Source organism: Colletotrichum abscissum (genome assembly GCF_030869225.1).
Source record: "Colletotrichum abscissum strain IMI 504890 chromosome Unknown Scaffold_3.1, whole genome shotgun sequence".
In the NCBI taxonomy this organism is placed as follows: Eukaryota; Fungi; Ascomycota; class Sordariomycetes; order Glomerellales; family Glomerellaceae; genus Colletotrichum; species Colletotrichum abscissum.
The window spans coordinates 953,316-979,026 of record NW_026850209.1 but is presented as its reverse complement, the minus strand read 5'-3'; the positions used below and the strand labels follow the sequence as shown (position 1 = coordinate 979,026).

The following is a 25,711-nucleotide window of genomic DNA, read 5'->3' as shown; positions in this document are numbered from 1 at the left end:
CCGAGTCCTCTCTGCTGCGTATTGTCGCTTACGGACCGCGGTTGATGGCGCCGTTACATCTCTCGTCCAAAACAGATGGCACTTGCAGCCGCGTCTTTGATTATGGGCTTCAAATGAGATGATGAGTCGGAATCCGGCTTGTCCTCGCCCCGTTGCCCCCTCTCGGGTCTCCTCTCTGCGTTACTTGTTCTAATTGTTCAATCAACTTCAACGTCTTCCCCTCTCGGTTCATCCATGCGGCCGGACTTGGCTCTCGTCGAAAACACCACGAGAGTTCGATATTTTCTTTGAAGGCGATTCAGCAAGCCACCGGTCTCGAACCCAAAGAAAGGAGTTGGCAGAAGAAAGGAGATTGCAGCGAGAGAAAAACTCGCAACGGCGTTGGACGGCGCTAGCTGCCCACCACTTGCGTCTGCCCGCTACAGAAGACGGAGAATTCTCGAGGCAAGCACGCAAGGTACCGAACACTTCGCACTCGCTGCCTTTTTTTGCTCATGCACACGCGCTAGAGCAGTCGAGACTGAGTACTGTGTACCGGCCAGAGTCATGTAAAGACGATCATTGGGGATAAGAAGAAACCAGCCTGGAAAGGGTCCTCGACAAACATCATCGACACCGTCCATGATTGGGCCACTTCTGCCGATTGGGTCAACTGGTGGGAAGCCACGCTGTACTTGGAGAGATTTGCGCTCGCTGGGCAGCAATGAAGCAGTAGTCACATAGAGTACAAGGTCCGGACTACGGGAAGAGGAACCGGCGACCGTTTCTCGACACTTCCGACACGTGGGATGGTTGTTTATTGTCTTGCTTTCTTTTTCTTCTCATGTCGACCGAGAAAATCAGCACTTGATCATGCTCTGCCTTGTCTCATTTGCCAATTGCACGCTGCAAAGCGGAAAGAGGCAGATGAAGGAAAGATACGTACCGCCATCACCATCTCCCGTCGAGTAAGGTAGCTCTTATGTACGGCGTACTCTACTGTGCTAAGTTCAGCTCTCCACAATTTACAGTGAGAGACCAGGAACCCATCGCGAACTCGACGGAGGTTTCCACGATCCGCAACGTAAGCTAGGTAACAAAGTAGAGATACGTGAGTGATGAGAAACAAATCACCCGGATGAAACGACGCCAGAGGGGATGAACCTAGATTGCGAATCGGTGGTCGCGATCTCGAGGCAGGCAATCCCATCAGGCCTGGCCGGGATAGTTTTTTTGTTTTTTGGCGCTTCTCAATCTCAAAAGCTGCTCCATCGGCTGGAAGTTTGGAACTTGGGGCCCTGGCAAGTCTGGCGCTTTCCTGCGCTCCAACAGGAAGGATTCAAAGACATCCGGGAAGGCACAACCGGGGATTCCTTCACTTTCCTCAGTTGGGACCTACCGGAATACCCGCTAACGCCCTTTGGGGAGCCACGAGTGGGGACAGCTTTTGCAGTAAGCCATTTGGGCAGGAAAGAACGCTAGACATGGGAGCTCTTTCCAGGGCCCAGGGGTCACTCCCAGGAGAACTCTCAAGGTACGTACTCGCCAAGAGTCCTGAACTCTTGGTCTCCTCTCCCACCAACCCGTCTCTCCCAAGGCTCCTCTTCACCTTGAATCCTTCCCAGCTCCAAGCCTCCAACAACATCACCGTCGAATGGGAACCTTTCCAACATGAAGCCCGCAATTTCCTGCCTGCGCAGATCGCACTTCTCATCACCCGCCGTCACTCGCCGTTATCGTATCGTAGCTTCTCCTCTCGTCATCTCTTTTCCGGCTTGCGGCCTGTCCTCGTGTCAGACCTCTGTCCTCTCCCCCGGCCGTCACTGCCTCCGCAGCGCCTCTTGTTGATCCCGGCGCAATACTGGCTGGCGTCGTGCAAGTCTCGAGTAAACCAGCTCGAGGTCAGCCAAATTTCCTCTTCAGCCTCTCGAGACTTGTTACATCCCACTTGCACTCGACATGTGCAACCTTGCATAAGCTGAGAAACCTCTTCGACAACCGCTAACAGTCCCAGCTACAGCGACTCACAAATGTCTCGCCCTGCGCAATACCGTTTACGCCCTCGATTCGCCATAAAATAATGGCACGAGGCGGCCTCTCGTGTCAAAATGTCTCGAGGTCGCATCGTCTCCTTTCTTTTCTCGATACATTGACAATGTTGTCGTTCCCCGCTACCTCATTTACTCCCGGTCATTCGTCCCAATAATCACAACGTCAGGGGCCCTAGACTGAATCGCTTGACAGCAGGGCCCTCGGGCCTGTCAATCTCTGGCGGAGGCTGTAGCCCACAAAGATGTGCCGATTGTCAATCCTTCAAAAGGACTGTGCACAAGAGGCCCCTGCTTTGCTCAAAAGCAGCATCTTGAAAGTTGAACATCCATCACTGATCAAGGGCCCCCAATCAATAACCTTCGGCTCCCTCACCTCCTCGAACTGCCGGTTCCCGTAAGCCGTACCTTGCAGAGAGGTCAGAGCTTTCATTGTATCCGTATCGATGCCACGGCAAGATAAATCAAGCCAATCGATTCAATCGCTGTCTGAACTAAAGCACACTGGGTTCCTTTCGATTTGCTCCTCTTGACCCGAAGGCGCCGAGGCTTGGTTCAAGACCCAGTATCAGAACTACGGAGTACATCAACCTCGCACACCACAGACTACCGGTAACGTTTGCCACGTTCGTTCAACATGCCACGACTGTCACGGGCACGCCGATCAAGTAGGAAGGAGCTGCGGGCCTACAACGAGGCAATTTTTACACGAGGTCTATCGGACAGTCTACGCCATGACGAGAGAGGAATCGTTATGCGGCAGGCATTAGATGCAAGTCAAAGGCACAGTCACAGGCATGGAATCATGGCGGAGGCTGTTGGACGTTGAATCTAGGCCCGCATTACAATCTGTAGTCGCACTCGCACGTTGCAGGCTGTGCCGCTGGCCCGCTCTGCAGCCCAAGGCTTCGCAGTACCAGGAAAACGGCCTTGCTCGCTTTTACACTATCAATAACCATCAAGACGGGTGTCACCCCCTCACCCCGCGAGCAGAGACGTTCTCGACTTCGGTCATTGGGCTCTTTCGTGGTAGCTCCTCCGACTTAGCATAAGCCTCCCGATAGCACCGCGGAATACGGATGTCATTGCCTGTTCGCAAGACTGAAAAACCCCCTCCCATTCATTCTCGATGAGGTTGTCGGCCTTCATCTTCTAGCTTATCCGCTGCAGCTACAGAGTATTGATCATACATCTGCACATCCATTGGCGTCGACTTCTCGTCTTCGATTCCACAAGCGACACATTAAACCCCAAGAGTCAGTCGCAGAAATTTTGGCGCCATGCGCAGCTCCCGGACGTCCCAAAAGTGCGGAATGCGGCTCGATATCCGAATTCATTTCTGGGTCACTCACGACGTGCCTCACGGCTTTGATGACCCCCTTTCCCAACAAGGAGACCAAGACCGTGCAAACCAGATTGCATCCCCAGCCTATACAGCCCTGCAAGTACACCACTCGGCAGGCTTGTAAGCCTCCGGCGCCGACGCATCGGTTCGCGCCCCCTCCCAACAATCTCAGGTACGATCCCGCTCAAATTCTATACACTAAGCAGATTCGGAATCGGCGTCTATAACCTGTAGGGGCTCTTATCATGAAGGATATCCGGATAGCAAGGCTTTCCCCTCACGAACCGTCAAGGTCCCCGGTCTCCAGTTGATGGCCGCCTTCTCGTCAGCATCGGACCTTCGTCCGATCCCGCGATGTTCTGGTTCCGCCGCTGCCGTTCGCCAAGGAGACACCAATCCTCTGATCCTCATTGCACCAACAGACGAGCAGGGTTCCGAAAAAGCAATATCTTGTTCGATTCTACGAGAGGCCTGCGCTAATAGGTCAGTCGGCCAATCCGGTTGGCTTGGTGTCAGCTCGGATGTTTTGGAATGCCCTCCCGGGGCGCCCAACTCTCAAGTCCCAACTCAATTCAGGGCTCTGCTTCTCCAAAAACCAGGCACAGGGAACAAGCATTCTGCAAATGGCGCGAGCACCTCTAACGACAGCAAACATTGCGGAGAGTGGGGATGATCCTCTCAACTCCATGTGCGGCGTGTTCGTAGAGCAAACACGCAGCTTCAAGTTATCACGCATTCTCTTCATCCGGATGTCTTCCCCGGTCTCGCTGCTCGCTGCAATATACTGTACGTCGTGGCTTTCCATACCCATGGCCACAAACCAACACGCAGGATCTACGGCGCTGCCCGGTGGGACGAACGCGATGTCTCCTTGAGAAACGACGGTTCGTGACTTAATGACACCAAGCTTCTAAGGCTGCAACGAACCATTTGACTTTGAAGGTATTGGGCACAAAGCCACAAGACTCGCTACGAAATGGACCAAACTGCCGGTTGTTAGTCAACAAACCATGGCCGAAGAGCAATTTGTCTTGGTGCTAGTGTCCGGCCCGTCTCCTAGCCACTGCCACCATCGATCTTTTTGCAACGACTAAACGCCACCCGCACTCCTGATATTTGGGAGAAAATGGCATAGGCTTTTGAACAGGACACCGACCATTTCCGCAGCCTCATCAGCCGGGAGGACGTGAGATAGCATACCGTCAACGACGCCACGTTGAACTCTCTTTGCCGTCGGGTTAAGCCATACCAACTTCAGTAACGTCTGGCCCCCGTTCTCAAAGTAAAGCGGAGCATATGCAGCTCTATCACAGCCGTTTGTGACAAGCCCCAGCGAACGCACAATTGCTTAACGTGAGCATTTCTCAATGCAGCTGCAGGGGATTTAATCTTCCGCACACGAATGACATGCGTCTCTATGCAACAGCAGACCAGGTCTTTTGTAGAGCGCAAAATCATGAGGAGAGAAAACAGGATCGGTATAATTGCAAGGTTGTACTTCAGGCGACCGTCGAACACGGCGCAAAACTCAATTCAGAGTTCCAGACTCACAAGTTGGCAAAATCTAGATCCCCCACAAATGCGAGTCGAGAATTCACTGCCGCCACGAAAAAGAAGATCCGCCGTTTATTCACATAGGCTTGGGAAACGCTAGGAGGCACAAGAGGTCGCGTCAGCGAAACATATTCGCTCTCGCCCCATCACTGTACACAGCAGTATCATCTTGCACCCGCGTCATACGAGGCAGTCAAAAACTTTGCGCAAAAGATGGAGAGTTCATTTCCCGTAGCTTCCCAAAGCAGCCTCATCTCTTGGCCCACCATGTTCGTCCCCATCAGTGATCCATCTCATTTTCTTCTGCCAAAACATCATTTGGCCGGGAATTTCTGACATTGATTCTACTATTTGGGACGACTCTGCCACGTGGGCAACGCAATTCGCAACACATCGTCTTTTGGTTATCCGTCCGGGCTAACTATTAGTGCTAGATATTTAGCTCACTCAAACCAAAAGCATGGGGATCCGAACGCCGCGTGCATCTGCGGGATGGCAGACGTGTTCTGCCACAACCAAGATTTCCCCTTGGTCTTTTATCTGAGCACTCACGAACGCCGTCAGTGCGCGCGTTTGGCAACTCATTCCGTCACTGGCCCTGGTCCTGGGGGACCCCGCCTGGCGGCAAATATCCGGGGCCGGCGAGGTCGGCGTGTTGCACTGCAATATTGCGACGGTGTGCCAAACAACATACCTCGACGGGCTCCATCATCGGCGAGGCACACCGAGATGAATGAAGGTGTGGTGTCTTGACCATATGAGATGCACTACAAGTGCGGGTGCCCAATCCTCAGTGTCGTTGAACCACTTGATGACTAGGGCGTCCTTCGAAACATCAGCGAATATCGGTTGGCTGTAAGCGAGCGAGGACGAGGGTGGAACAGCATACAAGATGACGAACCATGGCCAGCACTTGGAGTCTACTGTTTAGGTGAGCTAATCACGGCAATGGGACGCCAAAACAGCAGCGGGAGTCCTCCAAGAGCCTGATTTTCGAAGGACGGGGCGGTGATACACGAATTTCCGAAGACCATGGATTAAATATGGTCACCGGGATGCAAAATCTTGCGCCGGTGCTTGATGCTCAAGAAAAGCGTTCGGTCTCAGGCTCTATCCGTCCTACTGACTCAAACACGGCTGCGCGGTCAGAGGGGTTGAGTCCGCGTTCCGCGTTGCCACGTGAAGGACGAGCCGAGGTCTCGGCGGTTATTTGTTCTCGTCCATCTCCATCCAACACGATAATGGCACAAAGCAAGAAGTTGCAGTTCCGTACATGAGCTTAATAAAGAAGACCGCGAAGATGAATTACATGCCTGCCAAGCTGGCTTGGTCTCAGACTGATGCTCTGGCTTACACGCCACGAGACTGACTCGAAGACGCGGCCTGGACGTTACCCTCGGGTGAATGAAGACTGTGTAGTTTGACCATGGCGAGATCTTTGCTACTTCCCTGGCTAATCTAACATCAGGATATCCAGTGAAGGCGCGTGGATTCCTCGCAAACCAAGTTAGGCACATATTGGGCGTCTCGGTCATCAGTTGTCGAACGTGAACTTCGTCTAGATCCGTCGAGTCGGAGTTCACAAGGATACCGCCCGTATCAGCCGCCATCTCTCACTGTCGCTCAGTCGCTGGGTGTAACACAATCTCCTTACTTACTCGTGTTCCCCCTTTTTCTTTGCGCTCTGCATGGTCTCTGAGTACCAGGTATCCGTATTCGAGGAGACGAAAACGACTTCACAACAGACCCAGGTCAACAAGGCGCACAGCCGAGGACCAGGCTCTTGGAGATGAGGCTGTCGTTTAACACACACCCGCTCCCATGTTTCCCATCCCGGAAGGAACTGAGCCACGCTCTCCACTTGTTTCGGACGTCATCGCGGGTATGAAACGAGGCCTTCGAAAGAAACGAAGTGGAGGAGATGCAAGCCGTTATGTTTCGTCTAACATGATGAACAGGGGATAGGGCGTTTGGGTAGGCAGGGTTTTGAGCGAACCCGAGATTGGGGCTGCCGGGATAATTGAGATTGTTCCCGGTCCGCCCGCGGTTGAACTTTGTGGATGTTTTTGAATTCAGGATGTTCATGCGGTTCTTCAAAGGCGTCATGTTGGTGGTGATGGCTTCTTCCCCGAGGAGGTTGTGTTTTCTTCTTGGCGTGCAGAGTGAGATATCCGGAATTGAGTGCGGCTTCGTCGTCGAGCTGTTTTGCTTCCGACTGCTCCGTGTCTAGCAGAGAGCATGGCTGTGAGGTTGATAGAGATCGTGTCGCTTCTTTTCATGGTTACTTCTACTCTTGTGCTTGTTTGTCGCGGAGGCTCAGCGACCATGTATGTTCGAAATAGATGCGTGGCGGGCGGGCTCTTGATAGATGTTAAGTGAGACGCACTTCACGGAGCCGCATTGCATCAACATGGTACGCCGTTCCATTCTTGAGAGAATTACAGACATATCTTAGCTCATGTTATTTCGCTCCTTATATCTAAAGCTCGTAGTGTTGTTCATGAGAGCTGGATTTAGACCATGTTTGATATTCCTGATGAGGTCATTTCCGCGTCCGGTTTTGATCACTGTTGATGATCAAAAAAGGGTAGACTTCTAATCCCTTGAGTGCATCTCAGATTACTCAACAGATGGTATGAGGGTATCACAAAGTTCCTTAGGCACATGTTTCTCACGTTTGTCTGGCGTTCCACGCCGTCCGGGCTGCCCGAGCGGGACGTTGTCTTACCGCGGCCCCTCCCGGGTCCGAGAGAACAGGCGGGGTTCGGGATGGATCAGTCAGCAATCCGACCCCGCCTCCAACATTGATAGGTGATGACTTCCCCCTCTACGCCCTGTATATTACAACAATTTCCTTTCCCAGGATTTGCTCGGATTCCTATACTACAAGCTTGGTCATTTGAAGCATTTTCCCAGGGTTTCCAGCCAGAGACTCTATCAAAGTGAAGAGAACAGTGAAATCGAAAACATCACAGTTCCCAATAGCTAGCTCGACAAAAAGGAAACATGTCCGGCATTGCAGGCGACCTCCCCAATATCAAGGCAGAGAACCTCCGCGACCTCAAGGCGCTGACCTTTGACGTCTTTGGCACAGTCGTGGATTGGCGGTCCTCGGTGGTGGACGAACTCACCTCCCGCGCAAAAGCCAAGCTGGCCTCTTCCTCTTCCACATCCACATCCACCAACGATGACAAGGACACAAAAGAAAAGCTAGAAAAGCTCGCAACAACAAACTGGCCGACCTTTGCCCAAGAATGGCGAACCTCCTACATGCGCTTCGTGCGCGGCCATGTCCCCGGACAAACCCCCTGGAAAGACATTGACGCGCACCACCACGACAGCCTCGTCGAGCTTTTAGGGACGTGGGGGTTAGGGGGCGTGTACTGCCCCGAAGAAATCCGCGAGCTGAGCCTCGTGTGGCACCGTCTCCGGCCGTGGGCGGATTCCGTGGAAGGGCTGCGCAGGTTGGGCGGGAAATACGTCACCTCGACGCTGAGCAACGGCAACAGGACGCTGTTGGGCGATCTGGATGCGTTTGGCGGGCTCGGGTTCCGGAAGATTTTGTCGGCGGAGGATTTCAGGGCGTATAAGCCTCATGCGGCGGTTTATGATGGCGCGGTGGAGGCTTTGGTCGGCGGCGGTGGTGGTGGCGGGAAGGCGAGGGAGGTTGCGATGGTGGCGGCGCATTTGGGGGATTTGATGGCTGCTCGGGGACGGGGGATGAGGACTGTTTATGTTGAGAGGCCGGAGGAGGAGGATTGGGAGGTTGGGAGCGAGAGGTACGAGGATGCCAAGGGGTGGGTTGATATTTGGGTTAAGGAGGGGGAGGGCGGGTTTGAGGAGGTTGCGAGGCTGTTGGGTGTTTGAGAGATGATGGTGGTATTTAGTCCCTATTGTGGAGCGTGATTGAGGCGCATTGTTTGTTTTGATGCTGCGTGTTCTGATTATGCTTCTCCCTTGTATATCATGCGTCACGAGGGAATGACAAGGAGGGTGGTCTATAGTCCAATGCATCTCGGAAATTCTCAACAGCAGCAAGAAAGGGAAAGTTGCCCAGAAGCCAAAGACATTAATGACCAAAGCCTGAGAGCGGATTTACCGGGCTGTAACTTGTGGGTTTGAATCCCACAGGTGATCTCTTTTATGACCAGATTTTCCTCTTTGAAACTTCTATTTAGATGTTATACATACCCTTCGAGGTACTCTGAGATCTAATAAAACGTGGCTTGGGGAAGAACTGTCAACTGACATATGCAACGGATTAGTATCTGCCAAACGTATTGTCATTGAGCTTGAGTGGTATGGCAGCAACCCTGAAGGGATGTTCTTGGATAATGAAGATACCGAATCGTGATAGACTTATCATTGTACATAAAACGATGCATACCACGCAATATGAAGTCCCGTTGTCTTGGATATTAACGAGCTGAAGTTTAAATTGTCTTTTCCATTGTAAAACCCTGATAGAGACAGAATCCCGCAAAATACTTCAGTTACCTGGTGGATTCCTTTTTTGACCTTCTCTTGTATCCATAGTGGAAACACCACGCGGACGGTAGAGACTTACAGGATGCAGGTAGTGTCATTACACTCGTGTGAAGACTCTGAGGATCCAGATTGACCATCATCACATTCATAATAAGCATCCTCTTGATTAGCCTGAAAGTTAACACTTGAGTTCTGTGCGTCGACGCTTCATCCTCGAGCTCAAAAGAATCAGAGGCAATCGCTGATGTTGTCAGTGTATTGATGGACGCACATTGCGACGTGGGATTCCGCGGTGTCATCTTCCACGGGGCAGAGTAGAGCATAACCTCTTTGTTACTCTAATACTTCCAAGGGGAATATATAAACACGGGCAGTACCGGTCCGAAGCCAATTGTGTCCAATGTTCTGACTTACTCTGGTCGTCCATCATGCACATCTAGGACGGCCCGTATAGCAATGTCATCAATCCCATACACGTACACTCTTCTTTTTGTTCTCTCGAGGCGTATTCCTCCGGGATAAATCAGGAGCAATTGAAGGGAACGCGCGTGGGACTGCATTCGAAATACTAATCTCATCGGAAGCTAAATCGCCTGGCCGGGACCAACGAGGACGACTTGCATAGAAGCAACAACGAAAGGTTGTTCTCAGCTCGCTTCAAGCATTAGAAAGTCAAGGCTCACCATGCAAGTTTCCTTGGCTGTTTCAATTCTAGCTTCGTAACCGAGGCTCTAGGTAAAATGGTTCTTCAATAGTAATGTCCAGCAGTGTAGATCGCGACCTGGCATAAGGAGAAGATCAATGCCTAACACTTTGATGAAATACGCCACAGCTCAAGATATATGTAGAAGACGTGGATAAGACGGCACTGCTTGGATATAGTAAGTAGAAGCTCACCTCACATATCCAGAACCATTGCTTCTTTCTTCGATTCAAAAATCTAGCAATTCTTATAGTGAGCTGCAGGGCCCCATATGACATGTTCAGTAACAAGAATGGAAGCCGGAATGTAGCCCCAATACCTCCCAAGCATGGTTCCTACCATATTCCTCTATCTCCAACGACAAAGTACTGTTAAAGGCGACGACGGCACACTAGATCTCACCTTCCTTTTACACCGCAAGCAGTGATCTCGCGACTGTCATCCCACCAACAAATAGCTCATTTTCACCTCAAGTTCAGTGAGTGATACTGATAAATCTTTCTTTATACCAGGCTGTAATTCTGTTCCGAACATTGCCAGAGTTCCTCAAACTACCGCGTGATGACATCTACTAGCTAGTATCAAGAATTTATAACAGACGATAGACTAGGCTCTCACGAGCGAACGCGGACCATACTGACCTAACCAAAGCATACAGAGCACTTCTTCACCCAAGCATATCTGAATCCATGAACGCTTACGTAAAGAAGCAGCTCTTTCCAATACCAAGATGGCTCAAAGTACATCAAGCCGAATTAACGCAACTATCTAGAGCCTGGTCCCTCAAAAGGTCGGATTGGACTGATTCATTCCCTTCTCTGTCAAGCCATCGTAGTGGTCATTGACCGAAGTCCCAAGCCAGCTCAAGTACCGGCCTATCACTCGAGAAGAGAGAGGCTTGATTCGGAGCTACCGGACGTGGTACGCAACAGAATATGCGTCGATGTTGTACTAGTCTGAAACCATGAATGGAATTACAAAGCCCTCATCAGCCATGACAAAGTCGCCAAAAAGAATATGGTCTTTATGAAGCCGAACTAAGGAACAGTCGAATCACAAAGTCTAATCAGAGTGATGAAGCCCCCGAGGCAGCGGTTTTGTGTTATACATACAGTTCAGAAGGCTCGACAAGCCATGGGCTCATATTTCCCAGTCGCCTAATTTCATCCCTTCATCTAACCCCTGAAGTGCCTGACAATGTGCCAAATTTCTCATGGAACTACACACTTCGATCATAGCAGAGTGATGGGAGAAACGTGATTCCCACAGAATCAGCAAAGCTTATGCCCCGGAACGAAGCGGACCGAAGCACCTGGCGCCAAAACATATCCTCAGCCCATCAGGCAGAGGATACTGCGGGCCTGATCAAAGCATCACGGTTGTATCACATTAGAACATTATAGTGATCTTCCTTTACCGCAGTGCTGAGACTGACCAGTGAGCTCATGCTCATTCATTGGCAACATATACGCCTCGGCATCAACGTTTCCATCGTGCTAGATAGCGAGAGCCATGATCCGTAGTCGATCAAACAGACTGCCGTCAATATCCGCCTCTCGGCTTCCGACCCCGAGTCCAGACGGTCCATACCGACTGTTATAGAATTCTCATTTAATCTTTAACGACTCAGCCGTTCAAGCGGTGAAGTGGAGAAAACCGCTGACCGAACGACACGGCGTCGGCAAACGTTCCCCGTTCCGGCGTAGATTAGATCCAGAATCTCCCCATTTTCAACACCGGTGTAAGCCCCGTACAAAGCTCGTCCAGCTACCTCACCTTCTCCAAAGTCTATCTTCAGCCGTGGGGGCATATCAGCCATCGCTGCTCCCTCCATCATCGCGTCGCGCGTCGGCCTCACCCGCTCCATCCGTTTCGAGGCGAGGTGCCACACCTCCAAGCGGGCTTGTCCGACGGGCTCTAGGCCACTACCCTCCCCTTCTACATCCTACCACACAACACACGAATCGAACGTGGACCCAGCCAGATTCCCGTGAGACGGTTAACCTCCAACCCCGGCTGCCCCCACGCGGGATGATCGCCCATGGTGCGACCGTCCTCTCGGTGAGGCAGGTCGCGGGAGATAAAATACGTAAAGATCTAGATGAAGGGAGAGAAACGAAGTCGAACAGACCTGCCTCGATTTACACGACCTTTGTCATCGTCCACGGACGTCGTCAACAGCCCGAACTAGTTCAAACAGGCAAGATTATGCCGTAACTTTGAGTTCAGCCTAGCAGACCGAGACCCTTGAGCGATTGGCCGTTTCCCCCCAGGGCTGTGAGACGATTCCCAACCTCGCGTTGGTTCCTTGGAGAACATCAGACACTGGGTCGGTATTATTTGTCCTGAGCTACCTACTCCACCCTCCCGCCGGAACAGATATGTGATCAATATCTGCCGGACGGTTACGTTTCCCGGTTCGGCTGTTGGAGCCATTGGAGAAAAGGGCACAGAGCGAGAGATGTTTGGAACTTTGGGATGGAGAAGGGAACCCGGAAGGGCAAGACAAGTCCTGCAGCAACGGTAGTGGCAGCAGCGCAACAAGTATGGGGAGGGGATGAATGACGACCTTTGGTGTTCATGCCAAGTTGACCCAACGACTCCAACGAGCCAGGGGACAGGGAGATCTTGGAGCAGTTCACCCCTTCTCTGCCACAGGGACGCAAACTTGGCGAACCCGGGGAAAAGCCGTCCCAGGTTCCCAGCCGTACGTTCGTGATTTCCCTTCTCTCGCGCCAGCCTCCAGACAGGCCTCCCGTTTGATCCCATCGCTCAGCCGCGTAACTGCTGGCCGCCGGAGCTGAGCCCCGAGAGCGGTGATTGGCAGGCACCGTCCGAGATCCGTAAGAGAGGAACGCATGGGGCCAAGTATTAGCAAGGGCCGCCGCCTGCCTCCCTTGCTCCTATCCATGATCCCTCTTCCCCCCTCCCCTTCCCTCGCGCGGACGGGGGGAAGACGATAGAAGTCCCGGGAGTTCGATCACTTGGTGGTGGTGGTTGAACTACGAACCCGCGAGAATGCACATCCCGTTCCGCGGGCCCTCTTTCTTCGCAAGTTCGCACCACACGGACCACACCATTGAGGAATTAAAAGTCGCGCCGCATTGAGCGGGCAAGGGTCCTGACTCGGAATCCCTACAAGACCAACGAGCGGTTCCCAGGGTCCCCGTTTTGTTACTGCTGCTGCTGCCTATGGGGACTTCGAGAGAGCTGTTAGGAGTTGGGACGAATTGGTTGCGAAGCACCTGCCATATTGGGGAGTTTGAAGAGCAACCATTTTCAGTGCTCGGAAAGAGGACGCAAACACAACGTTCCATTCTTACGCGAAGGAATATGCACGAGAAGAAAGCAATGAAGATTTAGGAGAAGAGAGAAAAACAGCGCAAAAGATTGCGTACGATACCGACGGCTGGAACTAAGTCACGTTAGGCCCTAGGGTCCAAGATGAACAGTGACAGGGACCAGATTGGGCGATAGGTAGGTCGCAGGGCGACTAGGGAAAGAGGAAATAGACAACGGTCCAAAGGTCTAGATGCCGATCTTCAGTTCTTCTCGCCTGACAATTGCGAGCGCAACTCTTTTACTGCTTGCAACAAGCGCAAACCCCCAGAGGAGAGATACTCATCTGCCTCCTCTGTATGCGAACGGGTACGAATGCCGTCCACTGTTGATCCGCAGAGTCAAGTACACCGAATATCTGACAGCTTTTCAGAGAGATTTTCCCTTATCGCACGGGGAACCCAGCCATTATCGAGTAGCTACTCCATCATTCAATTCAAACTCCAAGGGTCCTTTCGGTGTGGGTACAGATATTAGCACTCCGTACACACACAGTCTGTCTCTCTCAACGTTGTGAGGTTGCGGTCCTGCAGAGAAGGGGACGAGAAACATGAGAAACGACGTCTCCCGAAGATCATGCGTTCGGAGCGAAATGCGGTGAAACATAACCCGGACGTCTGGCTCTTGGATCTTCTGCCAATAATGCAGGATCCCGGCCTGGTTCGTGTTTTCCTCTTCCTTTCTTCCCTGCTCTTCCCCCAACCCCATTATCTGATCCCCGGAGTCGGGCCGGAAGTGCAAGAAAAAGAGAAATGAAAACCTATCAGATAATCAGACCAGCGGCCGGCGGCTAGCCAAGAGGGGGCTTGTAGGAAGAAAAGAAGCCGACTTTGCTTCTGATAAAGCTCAGGGAAGGGGACGGGGGTGGTGGGTGACATAGAGTCTTCAATGATACTCTGTGAAGGAATGGAAATCCAAGACACCAGTCGCCCAGAGGCCCCAGACTTCGGAGTACATGGGACCTAGGCCTAGTACTCCGCAAGGCGAGAGAAAAAGAAAGCAGAGAACGAGACGGCAGCTTTGTTGGTTCAAAGACCAAGTGTTGATCCCTCCCCTCCCCTGGTGAGGCTGGCTGCCCTCTCGTCCAAGCGAACCGGCGAGAAATCCAGCATGGTCGTCGCATTGGGACCAATCACTAGTGCTGTTCACCGACCGCTCACCTGGAGAAGTCACCCCATTACCCTGAATCCTCTGCTTCGGTGGGAAACTCACCGAGCGGCGAGGTCACCAACCCCAATCCTGATTCATCGCGTAGCCGGCCACGAAGCCCTTCCCGTTCGATTTACCCGACAGAGCACCACCCCCTCCTCGGCACGGCAGAAGACGAGGAAGAAAGAAAGAAAGAAAGAAGGGAAGGGAAACGGACAAAACCGCCGTTGGATCAAAACAGCAGTCAACGACATGCATCTTCCTTTCCGTCGCTCTCTCTCCCTCTCCTCTCCTCCTCTCCCGTCCCTGCTACTTCTCATTGCTGCTCGAAACCCCCTCCCCCGGTCCATTACGAACCGACCAGTGCTAAGAGGGAAGATCAGCAAACGACCCAAACTGTCAGAATGGTACCCGGCCCCTCCTCCGGGCGCACGGACTGGATGCCGGGTCCAGCTCCCGTTTTCCGTGGGGCTCGGACTCTCTTGACGTCTGGTCCTCCAATACCTCGGTGTCTCTCCGTTCCTCAATGCTCCTCTATTACGGAAAACGACCAGGTCGGTCACTTTTTTCCCTTCCTCGTAGGCGAACATGTGTGTCCGCGGCTGTTCAAGACTGTGCCCTGTCAAAAAGAATGCAAACCACTTCCTCGGTATGCATACGTAGAGAGAAAGAGTATGTGTCGGTGGAAACTAGTATCCAAACTGGCCACCTTGAATTCCAGCAGGGTCCTTGAGTCGTGTTTTGTGGTTTTTTCGCTGTATTCGTACGTGCGCCCGTCCCAAAAAGACATGTCATGTTGGAGCTCCGCTCGCCGTAACTTGAGAGGGGGGGCTCCTTTTTTTTCCCTCTTGCCAAAACCATCTCCAGTAAATGCCCTCTTTTGCATGGAGCACCGAGATGCCCCTCCTCCTGCCTGAGCAGTGCCGGCATAAGAGGGAAGAGGGGGGAAAGACCCTTGAGGGGAAGTTTACCCATGGATCAATGATGTGCCCTTTCCCCCTCTTTCTCTTTGGGCCCTTTACGTACCTTAGCTTATACAACACGAATAGAGAGACTTGAGAGAAACGTGTCTCTGCGTGTGAGAGAATGCGAAGGAAAGGCGAAAGGTCCGTAGAGAGGTCCGTGTTCGATGAGGGGTTTTGGAGCTGGCGGTCCGTCTTGTTTCCTGCATGCAGCAAAACTGGGAAGAAGAAATCCCTCTTTTGGACCATCGCTATGAGTAAGTAAGGTAGCACGAACGTATTGCAGTAACAGTTTGAGAAGGCCCTCTAGCGCGTGAGAGAAAGCAGAACAGGTGTGTTGGCCATTGCGCAGGGAAAGCAAAAGAGGTTGCGATATGGACGAGGGGAGGGTTGCAGTGGCATGCAATGCGCTGCAAGAATCCGTTAGTTGTTGAAGAAACACCCCCCCTCTCCCTTGGGAATGTGATTATGGAGCGAAAGAATGAACGACATGAGAGAGAGATCCAGCTTACTGGCTCTTTTGCTCCAACCCGAGGCTTCAAAAGACACGAGCAAATGCCGTGGACCATGCATAGAAGAATACCCGAGGCTGCTCGCTCCTCAAGAGAATGCGCACAGAGCCTCTGTCTTTGGCTAAGTCTTTTGCCCCGCTTGTCTGAGTGAAGATCGGCGCACCAGTAAGAAACAGACTGGAATAGCAAATTGGGACCTGAGTTATGGTGAAGTTACTTCATATAGCCCGAATCAATACCGAGCATCACGCAACTTGGCATCATATCATATGTCGCATGTAGAAACATCACAACCCTGCTAGAACCGGATACTTCAAGGCGCCCTTCATTAACATGGAGAGAAGGATTGTATAGACCTCTCAAGTGCCTCCGTTAGGAACGTGGATTGTCATCAGAACTCGATACCCTGGACGATGACATCAGACCGGGGAAAGAAAGCCGCATCGTCGAAAGGTAAAAAAACACCACCACGCAAATCTTATGCTGGCTAGCAGGATCACACACATATAAACACTGGTCACTGGAACAGCGCGTAGGGCAAAGATGATCATCCCATCTCGCAATAGACTTCGCGCCCAGAGTTGCTTATCGAACAAACACCGTTCCCGCTCGCAAACGCCCCTCCCCCATGCCATCAAACGTAGTTTAGGTAGTGTGCTCGAGGCGAGGGAAATCACGTAGACTAAGGTAGCCCTTACATGCAGTGTTCATCACCACCCTCATCCTTACGTCAGTACACTCTACTTCTCCCGAACTCACCCACGGGTAGGTCAGAGAAAGAAGAGGAGAAAGCCAAGCCCAGTGCCCTCAACACCCGTCACCCCAGACATCCATCCAGCCTCACAGGGTTGTGATTTTGACTCCCGTCCACAGAATCGTCAAACCATGGTTTCGAAACTACCAAACGACAAAGAAAGAAGCTCGGCGGATAGACCCGCTCATCACCAGAAGCCTAGTCTACACCCTCACAAAACTCACCCGCTATGGTCTCATCACACACGTTGAATGGTAAGATATATTGTGTAGTTCAAACCTACCAAGCACGCCTCGGCTCTCGCAGCTTCGCCCGAGTCTCAAACGGGCGGCGGACCATTGGTCTCCAACCCACCATGGAACTCCAACCACCAATGATAGCTACATTGGAATTTCTTGCCTTTTTCCACCCCCGGATAGCATCGATTCTCCAACTTCCCCCCCATCCATCCATGGCTGGCTTTGCTAATCGGGCCAAGGCGCTTGCCGTTGGTTCCCAACTTTTCCCTCTCCACTCACACAGTCGCGCGAACGAACCCCGGGAACCCAAACCGCAGGGAACCGCAAAAAAGGAGAACGCATAAACCACGCCTTATTACTGAGTAGGACTCGGGAAGGAATACTCATCGATCCGCCCATTCCACTCATCAAGAACCAAGAAGAATGAGGGAGCAAAAGAGCTCTACCGTATACCGTTCACCATATACTAAACAGTACCCTTTCCCACGGACCCCATCCGCAAAAGCGCCAACCCATCGTTCGTCGCTAGTTTCCCAAAGAGAGAGACATCCACCACACACACGGGTTCACTCACTCCCTCACTCACACTACCTTAGCCTCCCGCACCTGGACCCCTTCCCCGGCACGTAGTCTGACAGACAAGCCAAGCCTACGGCGCGCGCCACTATTGACTAAAGAAAAAAGAAGAGACAGTCCGTCCGTTCCGTCAGTCGGTCTCTTTCTCTCTCTGTGTATGTGTATGGTGTGTGTTGAGAGATGAAATGGGTGCGCATACACCATACCCCACATGAATTGAACAACTTCGCCTTGGAACTCTCTCCCCGCGACAGACATCCAGACAGACATCCAGACAGAACTTTGCCTCCAGAGAACATCTCTTCACCCACCCACTTCACATGAACCGTTCGGTCGTTCAAGCTAGTAAAAAGATGAACGTGCTATTAAACGCCACTGGAAACACATAAGGAAAGAGTAGAAAAAAGCATGTGCCCGTACCTGGCAGGTATCTATTATATCCTCCTTCTCCCCGTCTCCGAAACAAGAACATCCGGGGAGATAAAAGCCCACCTTGAACGGGGCGCATTGAACAATGCCTTTATCATCGCCCAACAAAAGAAACATAAAGGCTAGCTCGAGTGCGGCTTTTCTCCTGTTTCGATGCCTCCATTGCGCGGAGACGGCCCAAAGTCCGAAGCTACTACATCCCACGAGCCTTTTCTTCTTTCGTATCTGAATCCTGCTCTTGTTTGCTTATGGAATCCCATCGCGGAAAAGCAAAGAAACGAAACGTTCCCCCCGATGATTAGATAAATGTCAATCGAACCGGAGCTTTGGATCAGTCTTCGTCACCTCTTTCCTTCTTCCGGCTACACTTCTTTACGCCTCTCGATTGATTATCGGTCTCCAAACTTAGCTGAGAAAGAGCAGAGAAAAAGTAGTACAGAGCACAGAACAAGCCTGTCAATATGGATAACCGCGAGATAGAATCTAATAGACTGAAGCATTTCAACGCGGATCGGTCTAGAACCCCCCGATCCCAGAATCCCCTCTCGCTTACCCTGCTCCCCCATCCCAACATATACCATTAAGGTACGAATAGCAACCTTTGTTCCCCCCCTTCCTCCCGTATCCTTCCCCAAACCCTGAACCCTTCCTCCCCTTTCCGTCGCCCGTCCATGCCGGAGAAAGGCACCACCCTCCCCTCTCCCCCCCTCTTTGCCATACTCACTGCAAGAGGATTCAAAGAAGCTAGCTAGGTATCAGACAGTGGTAAAAGGGCAAGCAAACTTTGGATACCTTACAAACCCCGGAGAGGAGCTAAAGACCGCCAAGCCGTCCAAACACCTCAACGTAAATTCACAACACACATATACAAAGCTTCCCTTGAACGAGGTAATATCTCTATTCGGGCGTCTCCCCTCTATGCCCACTCAAACTCCGAGAACCCGGCTTTCGCAAACGGTAAGTGTTTCTTAAACCACCAATCTCAATAGTCTAGAGAGAATGCGGGAACATATACGGCCCCGTCACGCCCGTCCCTTAATGAAAAAAAGAAGGCGGCATTTCCATCTCCCAAAACCCCGTCTCTCTCTCACTAGCTTTCCCCGTCTCCTCCGCATCTGCAGTCTTATGCTTCACTTGACCATCCACCCTTCCTCATTGCCGGGACGTGCTGCCGTAGATGCCCTGATACCCTCTCCTATCCTTCTTGGCTTCTTCGCCACCCCTCCCTTACAGTGAGTGAGCGACCTTTACCTTGCCTGCCCTTGAAGGTGCAAAACAAAAAACCGTTGCCAAAAAAAAGTCCGACTTTCCTACAACTCACACCCCCCTCCCCCCTTCCCCTCCCATCCGTCATCCAAGAATAAAGTCCCGAGGGAGCGGAAATCGCGGGGTACGGCGGGCAGAGAAGGCGAGACGCGCGCACGTCTTGCGCCCAGAGCGGTCCTCCTCTCCTCTCTCCCTTGCCTTACTGTGTGTACACTACCATTGCTCTTCATGAATCCTCCGCTCCCCCTCCAAGACACTCTCTCCAACTTCCTCTCCCCCCAAAGACCTGTCCAGGAAGGAAGGGGGGAAAAGCAACATAGTTTCCGAGATACAACGCTAGCTTTTCCCGATACATACATGATTTTCGCTCCCATCAAGCAACCCTCTTTCGTCAATAGCAACGCCCATTTGTGGTAAAGTTTCCCGGTAAGGCGTGCCGTCACGGCAAATCAAGCATCGGGCGGAAGATGATCGGAAAATCAAGGATGGATGAGCGGATGATGTAGATTTAGTGAGGAACAAGTAGGCCTATCCCGGATGTCTATCTACGTCCGACAGAGAGTTGATACCTTCTTGTGGCTATCTCCCCAAAGTGACTACTTCCAGCCACGTGCTGCAGCTAGGAAAACAAGTGTTGTATCGGTATACACAGATTAGAGCTTCCTCCCATCTGCCACAGCCCTTCAGCCTCTCCTTCTCCAAGCAGACCTCCTTCTCAGCTCGCGTGCGCGGATATGAATGGTCCATGTGAGGAATCCAAACCACAAACATATGAACAATCCGGGAGTGGAAGTGTGCAGATACATGGCATCATTTTCTTTTGCGACCGACTAGACGTCAAAAAAAAAGGTCTGTAAGAAAGACTCCTATACCACCGCCAGCTTGCCCTCATGTGTTGTTTGGAAAGAACAAAAAAATTATGAACTCCCAGTCTGCCCAAAGGTTTGATTGAATCTCAAGAAACCTACGCCCCAGAATATGCCTCTCTCTTTTCGTGCGCCGTTCGCCCAATGAGGAGCTGGTTGTTCATCCGTGACATGGGGGAAAATGTCCGAATCGTCTTCAAAGCAGAACTCGAGATCTCGTACGTCCAATAGTCGTGGCTGTGAAAGCCTTTGCCAGCGCTTCTCTAATGCTGGCAATCATCAAGTCGTGACGTGGAAAATGCTTTTGCCTCGCGGCAGTGGGCCCGTCGGATTTGCGAATCGAATGGATCGGGGGTGTTGCCGTGGATCCGAACAAGTCCGTCGATAAAAAGGGGGGGAATAAAAAGTCGAGGTTGCGGACGAGCTCACAAGACGACACATTTACTCTTCCCTTCCCTTCTGCCCACTTTGCGACGATAGCGGTCGCCACCCTCCTTGTCGTCGTATCTCGCTCCGGCATCGCCATTGATAGGCCGAGTGCTGCTTCGTCCGCCGGGCTGCGGCCTCGAGGCGGCCTGTCGCTGCCTCCTCAATATTCTGACAACGTCATAGAAGGCCTTCTCGACGTTTATGCAGTTCTTGGCCGAGGCCTCGACGAATTCGCAGCCCAGCTCGCGGGCCAGGGCATGTCCTTCTTGTGTCGAAACTTCTCTCTCGGTGACTCTGTCGCTCTTATTGCCGACCAGCATAATTGGTACAGGCGCTTGTGGGCTGGCTGCAGAGATTGGCGAGCCCGGGTATGACGGTGAGGATGCACATGACTCCTTGACTCGCTGGATCTGATGATGAAACCGCTTGATCCGTGAAAACGAAGATCGTGATGAGATGCTATAGACGAGAACGAATCCTTCTCCATCTCGGATCCATTGATCTCGAAGGGCTGTGTACTCTTCTTGGCCGGCAGTATCGAGAACTTCCAACATGCATGCTTGCCCATCAATGACAACTTGCTTGCGGTACGAATCTTCGATCGTGGGGTCGTACTGTTTTCGGTAGAAAAGCACGGTCAGCGGGCGGCTCTTGGGGGCGATAGCAGCGGGGAAAGGATGGATTTGGGGGAAGGGGTCAAGAGAGAGTCGACGACCGACCGAAGAAAAGAAAGTGACGATGTGATGCGAAGCAAAACGAACAGAAATGGCGACTTACTGTTTCCACGAAGTGTTGCAGGCAGAGCTGGATTGTCAAAGCGGTCTTCCCCACGCCGCCGTCGCCCAGGACCACCAACTTGTACAGCACCATTTTTCCTGCCATGATGGGCAGCTATCTGAGGCGAAGAACGATGGAAAGAAGTCGACTCTTTGTCGTTGGAATAAAGCCGCTCGATTGATGATGAGTAGCGAAAGTCAAAGCGAAGCAGAGATAGAGGGGCGATTCGCGGGGGCGGAACGCGAGGTGGGTGGTGGTGGTGGTGGTGGTGGTTCGTCGGTGATTGTGAAGGTGGTGGTGGTGGAGGAAAAGACGACGAACGCCAGTCGAGAATCGATGATAGAATAGGCAAGGTGAGAAAAAAAAAAAAGGGTAAGACAGGTAGGTAAGTACGGATAGGTAAGGTAGGCAAGGTTGGTGGCAGCAAGTGGTAGGTTAGTGGAGGCCGAAAGGTGGTGGTTGTGGTGGACTGGTGGTGGCCGCAGGAAGTTGGGGAGCAAGGTAGGAGCCCAAATCTTGTTGGATTTTGGAGCCCGAGCCCTGGACGTGGACAGTGGACTCTCTCCTCAGCAGACTGGTGGATTGGATCGACCGGACTGGACCCGACAAGCCAGTTAATACGTAGCAGCAGCGACAGCGGTAGTATCAGTAGCGGCGGCACCAACAAGCACCAACGCAGCACTGTGACTGGGGAGGGGTCGCTCGCGGTGGGTGCCGTCTGTCCCTGCTCTCTTTTTCTCTCTCTTTCTCTCGCTCACCCTCTTCTCTTCGTCTGTCTCTCTGCCTTGGCTTGGCCGGGGCTAAGGTAGGCTGGGCTGAGCCGGCAACTGGCAACTGACAGGTTGGCACACGGTCGCGCGTTGCGGATGCGAATCGGTGCGGGCAGCTTAGGTATGTGTATGTACGAGTACAGGACGATTGCGCGCACACAGGCCGTATGACCTCCTGTCTGACCCTCGGGCTTGTTTGGCTTGCTTTTCTCTTTCTTTCCTTCGTCTCGTCTCGTCTCGTCTTGTCGTCTTCTTCGTCTTCTTGGATGGGCAAAAGGTGTGGAGAAATGACAGACACTGACTGGACTGGCGGGTCTAGCTTGGGACCTGGGCTTGTGTTAGATGCTTGGGTTAGGGAGAAGGATGATACCGGGATAAAGGCGAAGCGGAGCGGAGGCGCACAGCCGACTGTTGGCTAGCCCGCCCTTCTCCTGAGAGGCTGTCAACCCTCGTTACCTCCACGCGCCAACCCGAGCCACCCAGCTCTGTATCCGCCGTAACTTGGGTTGGCCGGGATGGGACGGGGAAGGGGACTGAGTGGCAGCGAGAGTGGGAGTGGGAGTGGGAGGGGGTCGACAAGGGGACAGGGGTGTAGGGACGGGTTGGAGACGAGCGAGCGAGCGAGCCACAGCAAGCAGTTCCAATTCCACCGGCTGGTTGGGGTTTGTTGGTAACAGCGTCGACGGCGGCAGCGGCAGCGGCAACAGCACCAGCGGCGCAAAGCAGCAGACAGAAGCAGGCGAGGGTTGCGGTGCTATGCGGTGCGATACGGTACGTACTCTCGAGGGAGCGTAGTACCTACTGCGTAGCGTACGCATGCAGTAAGGTGAGGTGAGGTAAGGCAAGGCAAGGCAGGACAGGGCAGGGTACCTGGATTATTGGTGCTGGCGTCACTTCGGAGAACGTACCTTTGTTGGTGTGTGGTGCGAGGTTGATAGACCACGCAGTAGTGTATTCGTACGCTATCGCAATACCGTAGCGTACGCAGTAGTGGTTCGACCTCGATGAATCGTTTAGTCGCGGTTGGTTCCTTGCGCGTGGTAAGGTAGGCCCAGGTAAGGATATGGGAATATTGAGGCAAGCCGCAATCCGCAATGCGCAAGACGAGGATCGGGATATGGCGTGGATGATGGATTGGCGATTGTCACGGTATGCCGGTAGCGTTGTCGTCCCTCCGAGATGCGGACAAGGGCAAGCTCTGGTCGGCTCGGTTCGTCGTGAGACGTCGGTCGGAGTTGGAGAATGCTGATTCAAGCGAATCAAATGACAGCGACTGGACAAACCTCCAAGTTAGCTCCAAGTCAGTATCACGAGCTATCCCAGTGTTGAGATATGAAGATGCCTTTCTCTCGCCCCTTTTCCCTGTTCCAATGATGCCTCGACTTGCAGTAAGGAAATTCCAGTATCCGACGATAGGATATGGATAGACCACACGGGACTCTGTACTCCGTACACAATTAGTGTACGCAGTAGTGACCAGTAACCACAGATTGGCGAAGGGATAGGCTGGGCCGATTGAGGAGAAGGCGCTGACGAAAGTGGATTGAGCTGTATGGACGACTGGAGGGGGGAAGGCGAGGCAGCAGGGCAATCAACGGGGTAGGAGGGGCAATGATCAAGGATGAAGCCGGCGACGGAAGACCAGCAAGACGCTGTCTAGTATGCGCTCGGTCCAGCACACGAGGGTGATGTGGAGGGATTGCAAAGGTGAGATGGATGCGTAAACATACCGTTAGTGTTTCTGTCTAAAGACGTGGTGAGGGGGAAAAGGAATGAATCAGCGGGCAAAAAGATTTTAATTCTTAACCCGAGGAGCGGCGGCGGAACAGTGGGCAATGTACAGCCTTGGCCGGTTTGGGATGTCGTTTGAAGGAACCACGTACAAATAGGATTTGAGGTGAGAAGGTGAGTAAGGTGAGGTAAGGTAGGTATGAATGTCAGAAACGATTTGAACGGATAGGTATGCAGCGGGGGACCAAAAAAAAAACAAGCGCGCGCACGAAAGCGATGGATGGAATGCGGCGACGTATCCGCACCTGATATAACAAACAAAGGTAACTTGGGTAGCCAGCCAGCAAGTTGCAACTGCCTCGTTCAAAATAACAACAATAACAACAACCACAACAATTACCTGGGAGGGTGAAGCGAGATAGATTCATCAGGCATTGTTTGGGCAACTCTACTGGCTGTGTGAATGCAGCATGCCTTTCTTCTTCTCGTGATTCTCTGATCATGATGCCAGAGATGGATATCAATGCAATTGTCAGTTGCTTTACCTACGCAGTATGTGTCTGGTGATGTGGTGCCTTCCTTTTTCCACCTACCCCCCTCCCCCTTCATGATGGACAAATTTTCTGATTCGCCGAGTTCAATCGCGGCAGGTAGCGAGTAGTTCCTGGTTGCATCCCATTTGGAAAGAAGGAACAGGTTGCTTGTGAATAACACCTCAGGATGCAGGCAAAATGCAGACAGGCTGCAATGGCAGCCCCCAGTATTGAGTACGTACTCCGTACAGGTATCTGGTATGCCTCCTCCGTACCCCAACCTTGATCATGAAAAATGGAAGGAACCAGCATTCCACTGTTCAGGAGCTACGGACGAGGAAGCACAGAAGGTACCTACTTTACCTGACCTATCGTTCCTGCGGTTTTGTATCACGCACACCGTTTCTGGCAAGTTGCTCCAAGCACGCACTTCACCCCAATAAGAAGGTACACAGTACCCGACATCACGTCACAGATTGATAACAAGACGTATGCGTTGAATTTTTGGCCAGCTTGAAACCATGACGGCAAATCGTAAACCACAAACCACAAACCATCAATCGGACGGCCGCCGACAAGCCATGTGGCTGATGTACCCGATGACGCTGGAGCAGAAACAATTCCATGAGGCAAGGTACTAGGTAATTACCAAGCATCTGCTCCAGCCACAACAAGCGTCTCCAAGCTGCCGACGGTCCATGTACGCAGATCCTACCTACCACTAGGTTCTTGAATCAAGAGCGAGGCTGCGAGCCCGCCTTCAATCTGGACGTTGTTATGGAACACAGACGGCTATGGAGATGGAGCCCCAGCCGCGCCGGCCCTGGGCGAGCAAACCCCGCGACACAGAATACGGCGAGGCTCAGCAGCGGATGGGTGCATTTACCCTTTTCGCACCCGTATGTTGTGGACGAGGGATGACGGGGACAAGGACGAGGACGAGGACGAGGACTCGGCGGATACAGGGACTCATGCCAACAGCCAACCGCCCACTGCCGCCCTACCCTCCATTCGCCGCGGTCAGATTCCTACCTAACTTACGGATACCATGTTAATGGAGAGAAGCTCTCGAGAGTCAAGCTAGGGGTACGGCCCACGGGGTTCCCTGCGCTGTGCAAGGTGACGTTTGCCTGGTCAGGACTACAACGACACCACGCCGGCTTGGGCTCCGATTGCAGCTGCGGGTTGCGAGCTGCATGTTTCCTCCTTCCAACATTAGCGCGGCTGTCCTCAAGAACGAACCGGCTGGTCTTCCATTGGGT

At 52.5% G+C, this 25,711-nt stretch overlaps 6 protein-coding genes across 6 annotated transcripts; 4 read left to right on the top strand and 2 right to left on the bottom strand.

The window, feature by feature from the left end:
- Positions 1-850: 850 nt before the first annotated feature.
- On the bottom strand, positions 851-1,954 carry CABS01_01658 (uncharacterized protein; the record flags this gene model as incomplete). The annotated part of the gene is made up of 3 exons (XM_060535038.1): positions 851-1,068; positions 1,511-1,671; positions 1,779-1,954. The coding sequence occupies 3 exons, from the start codon at positions 1,952-1,954 to the stop codon at positions 851-853; spliced, it is 555 nt and encodes a 184-aa protein (XP_060398227.1).
- A 1,444-nt stretch (positions 1,955-3,398) lies between these two features.
- On the top strand, positions 3,399-4,045 carry CABS01_01657 (uncharacterized protein; the record flags this gene model as incomplete). The annotated part of the gene is made up of 2 exons (XM_060535037.1): positions 3,399-3,544; positions 3,607-4,045. 2 exons carry the CDS (start codon positions 3,399-3,401, stop codon positions 4,043-4,045), a joined length of 585 nt encoding a protein of 194 aa, XP_060398226.1.
- Positions 4,046-7,932: 3,887 nt separating this feature from the next.
- Positions 7,933-8,793, top strand: CABS01_01656 (haloacid dehalogenase; the record flags this gene model as incomplete). The annotated part of the gene is made up of 1 exon (XM_060535036.1): positions 7,933-8,793. The coding sequence occupies one exon, from the start codon at positions 7,933-7,935 to the stop codon at positions 8,791-8,793; it is 861 nt and encodes a 286-aa protein (XP_060398225.1).
- Positions 8,794-20,634: 11,841 nt separating this feature from the next.
- Positions 20,635-21,520, bottom strand: CABS01_01655 (Ras-2 protein; the record flags this gene model as incomplete). Its single annotated transcript, XM_060535035.1, has 2 exons — positions 20,635-21,252; positions 21,416-21,520. The coding sequence occupies 2 exons, from the start codon at positions 21,518-21,520 to the stop codon at positions 20,635-20,637; spliced, it is 723 nt and encodes a 240-aa protein (XP_060398224.1).
- Positions 21,521-22,743: 1,223 nt separating this feature from the next.
- CABS01_01654 (uncharacterized protein) lies at positions 22,744-23,176 on the top strand (the record flags this gene model as incomplete). Its single annotated transcript, XM_060535034.1, has 2 exons — positions 22,744-22,956; positions 23,165-23,176. Coding segments are annotated over 2 exons (225 nt in total), but the record flags the coding sequence as incomplete, so codon positions are not given.
- Positions 23,177-25,243: 2,067 nt separating this feature from the next.
- CABS01_01653 (uncharacterized protein) lies at positions 25,244-25,485 on the top strand (the record flags this gene model as incomplete). The annotated part of the gene is made up of 2 exons (XM_060535033.1): positions 25,244-25,348; positions 25,381-25,485. The coding sequence occupies 2 exons, from the start codon at positions 25,244-25,246 to the stop codon at positions 25,483-25,485; spliced, it is 210 nt and encodes a 69-aa protein (XP_060398222.1).
- Between the last annotated feature and the right edge of the window lie 226 nt (positions 25,486-25,711).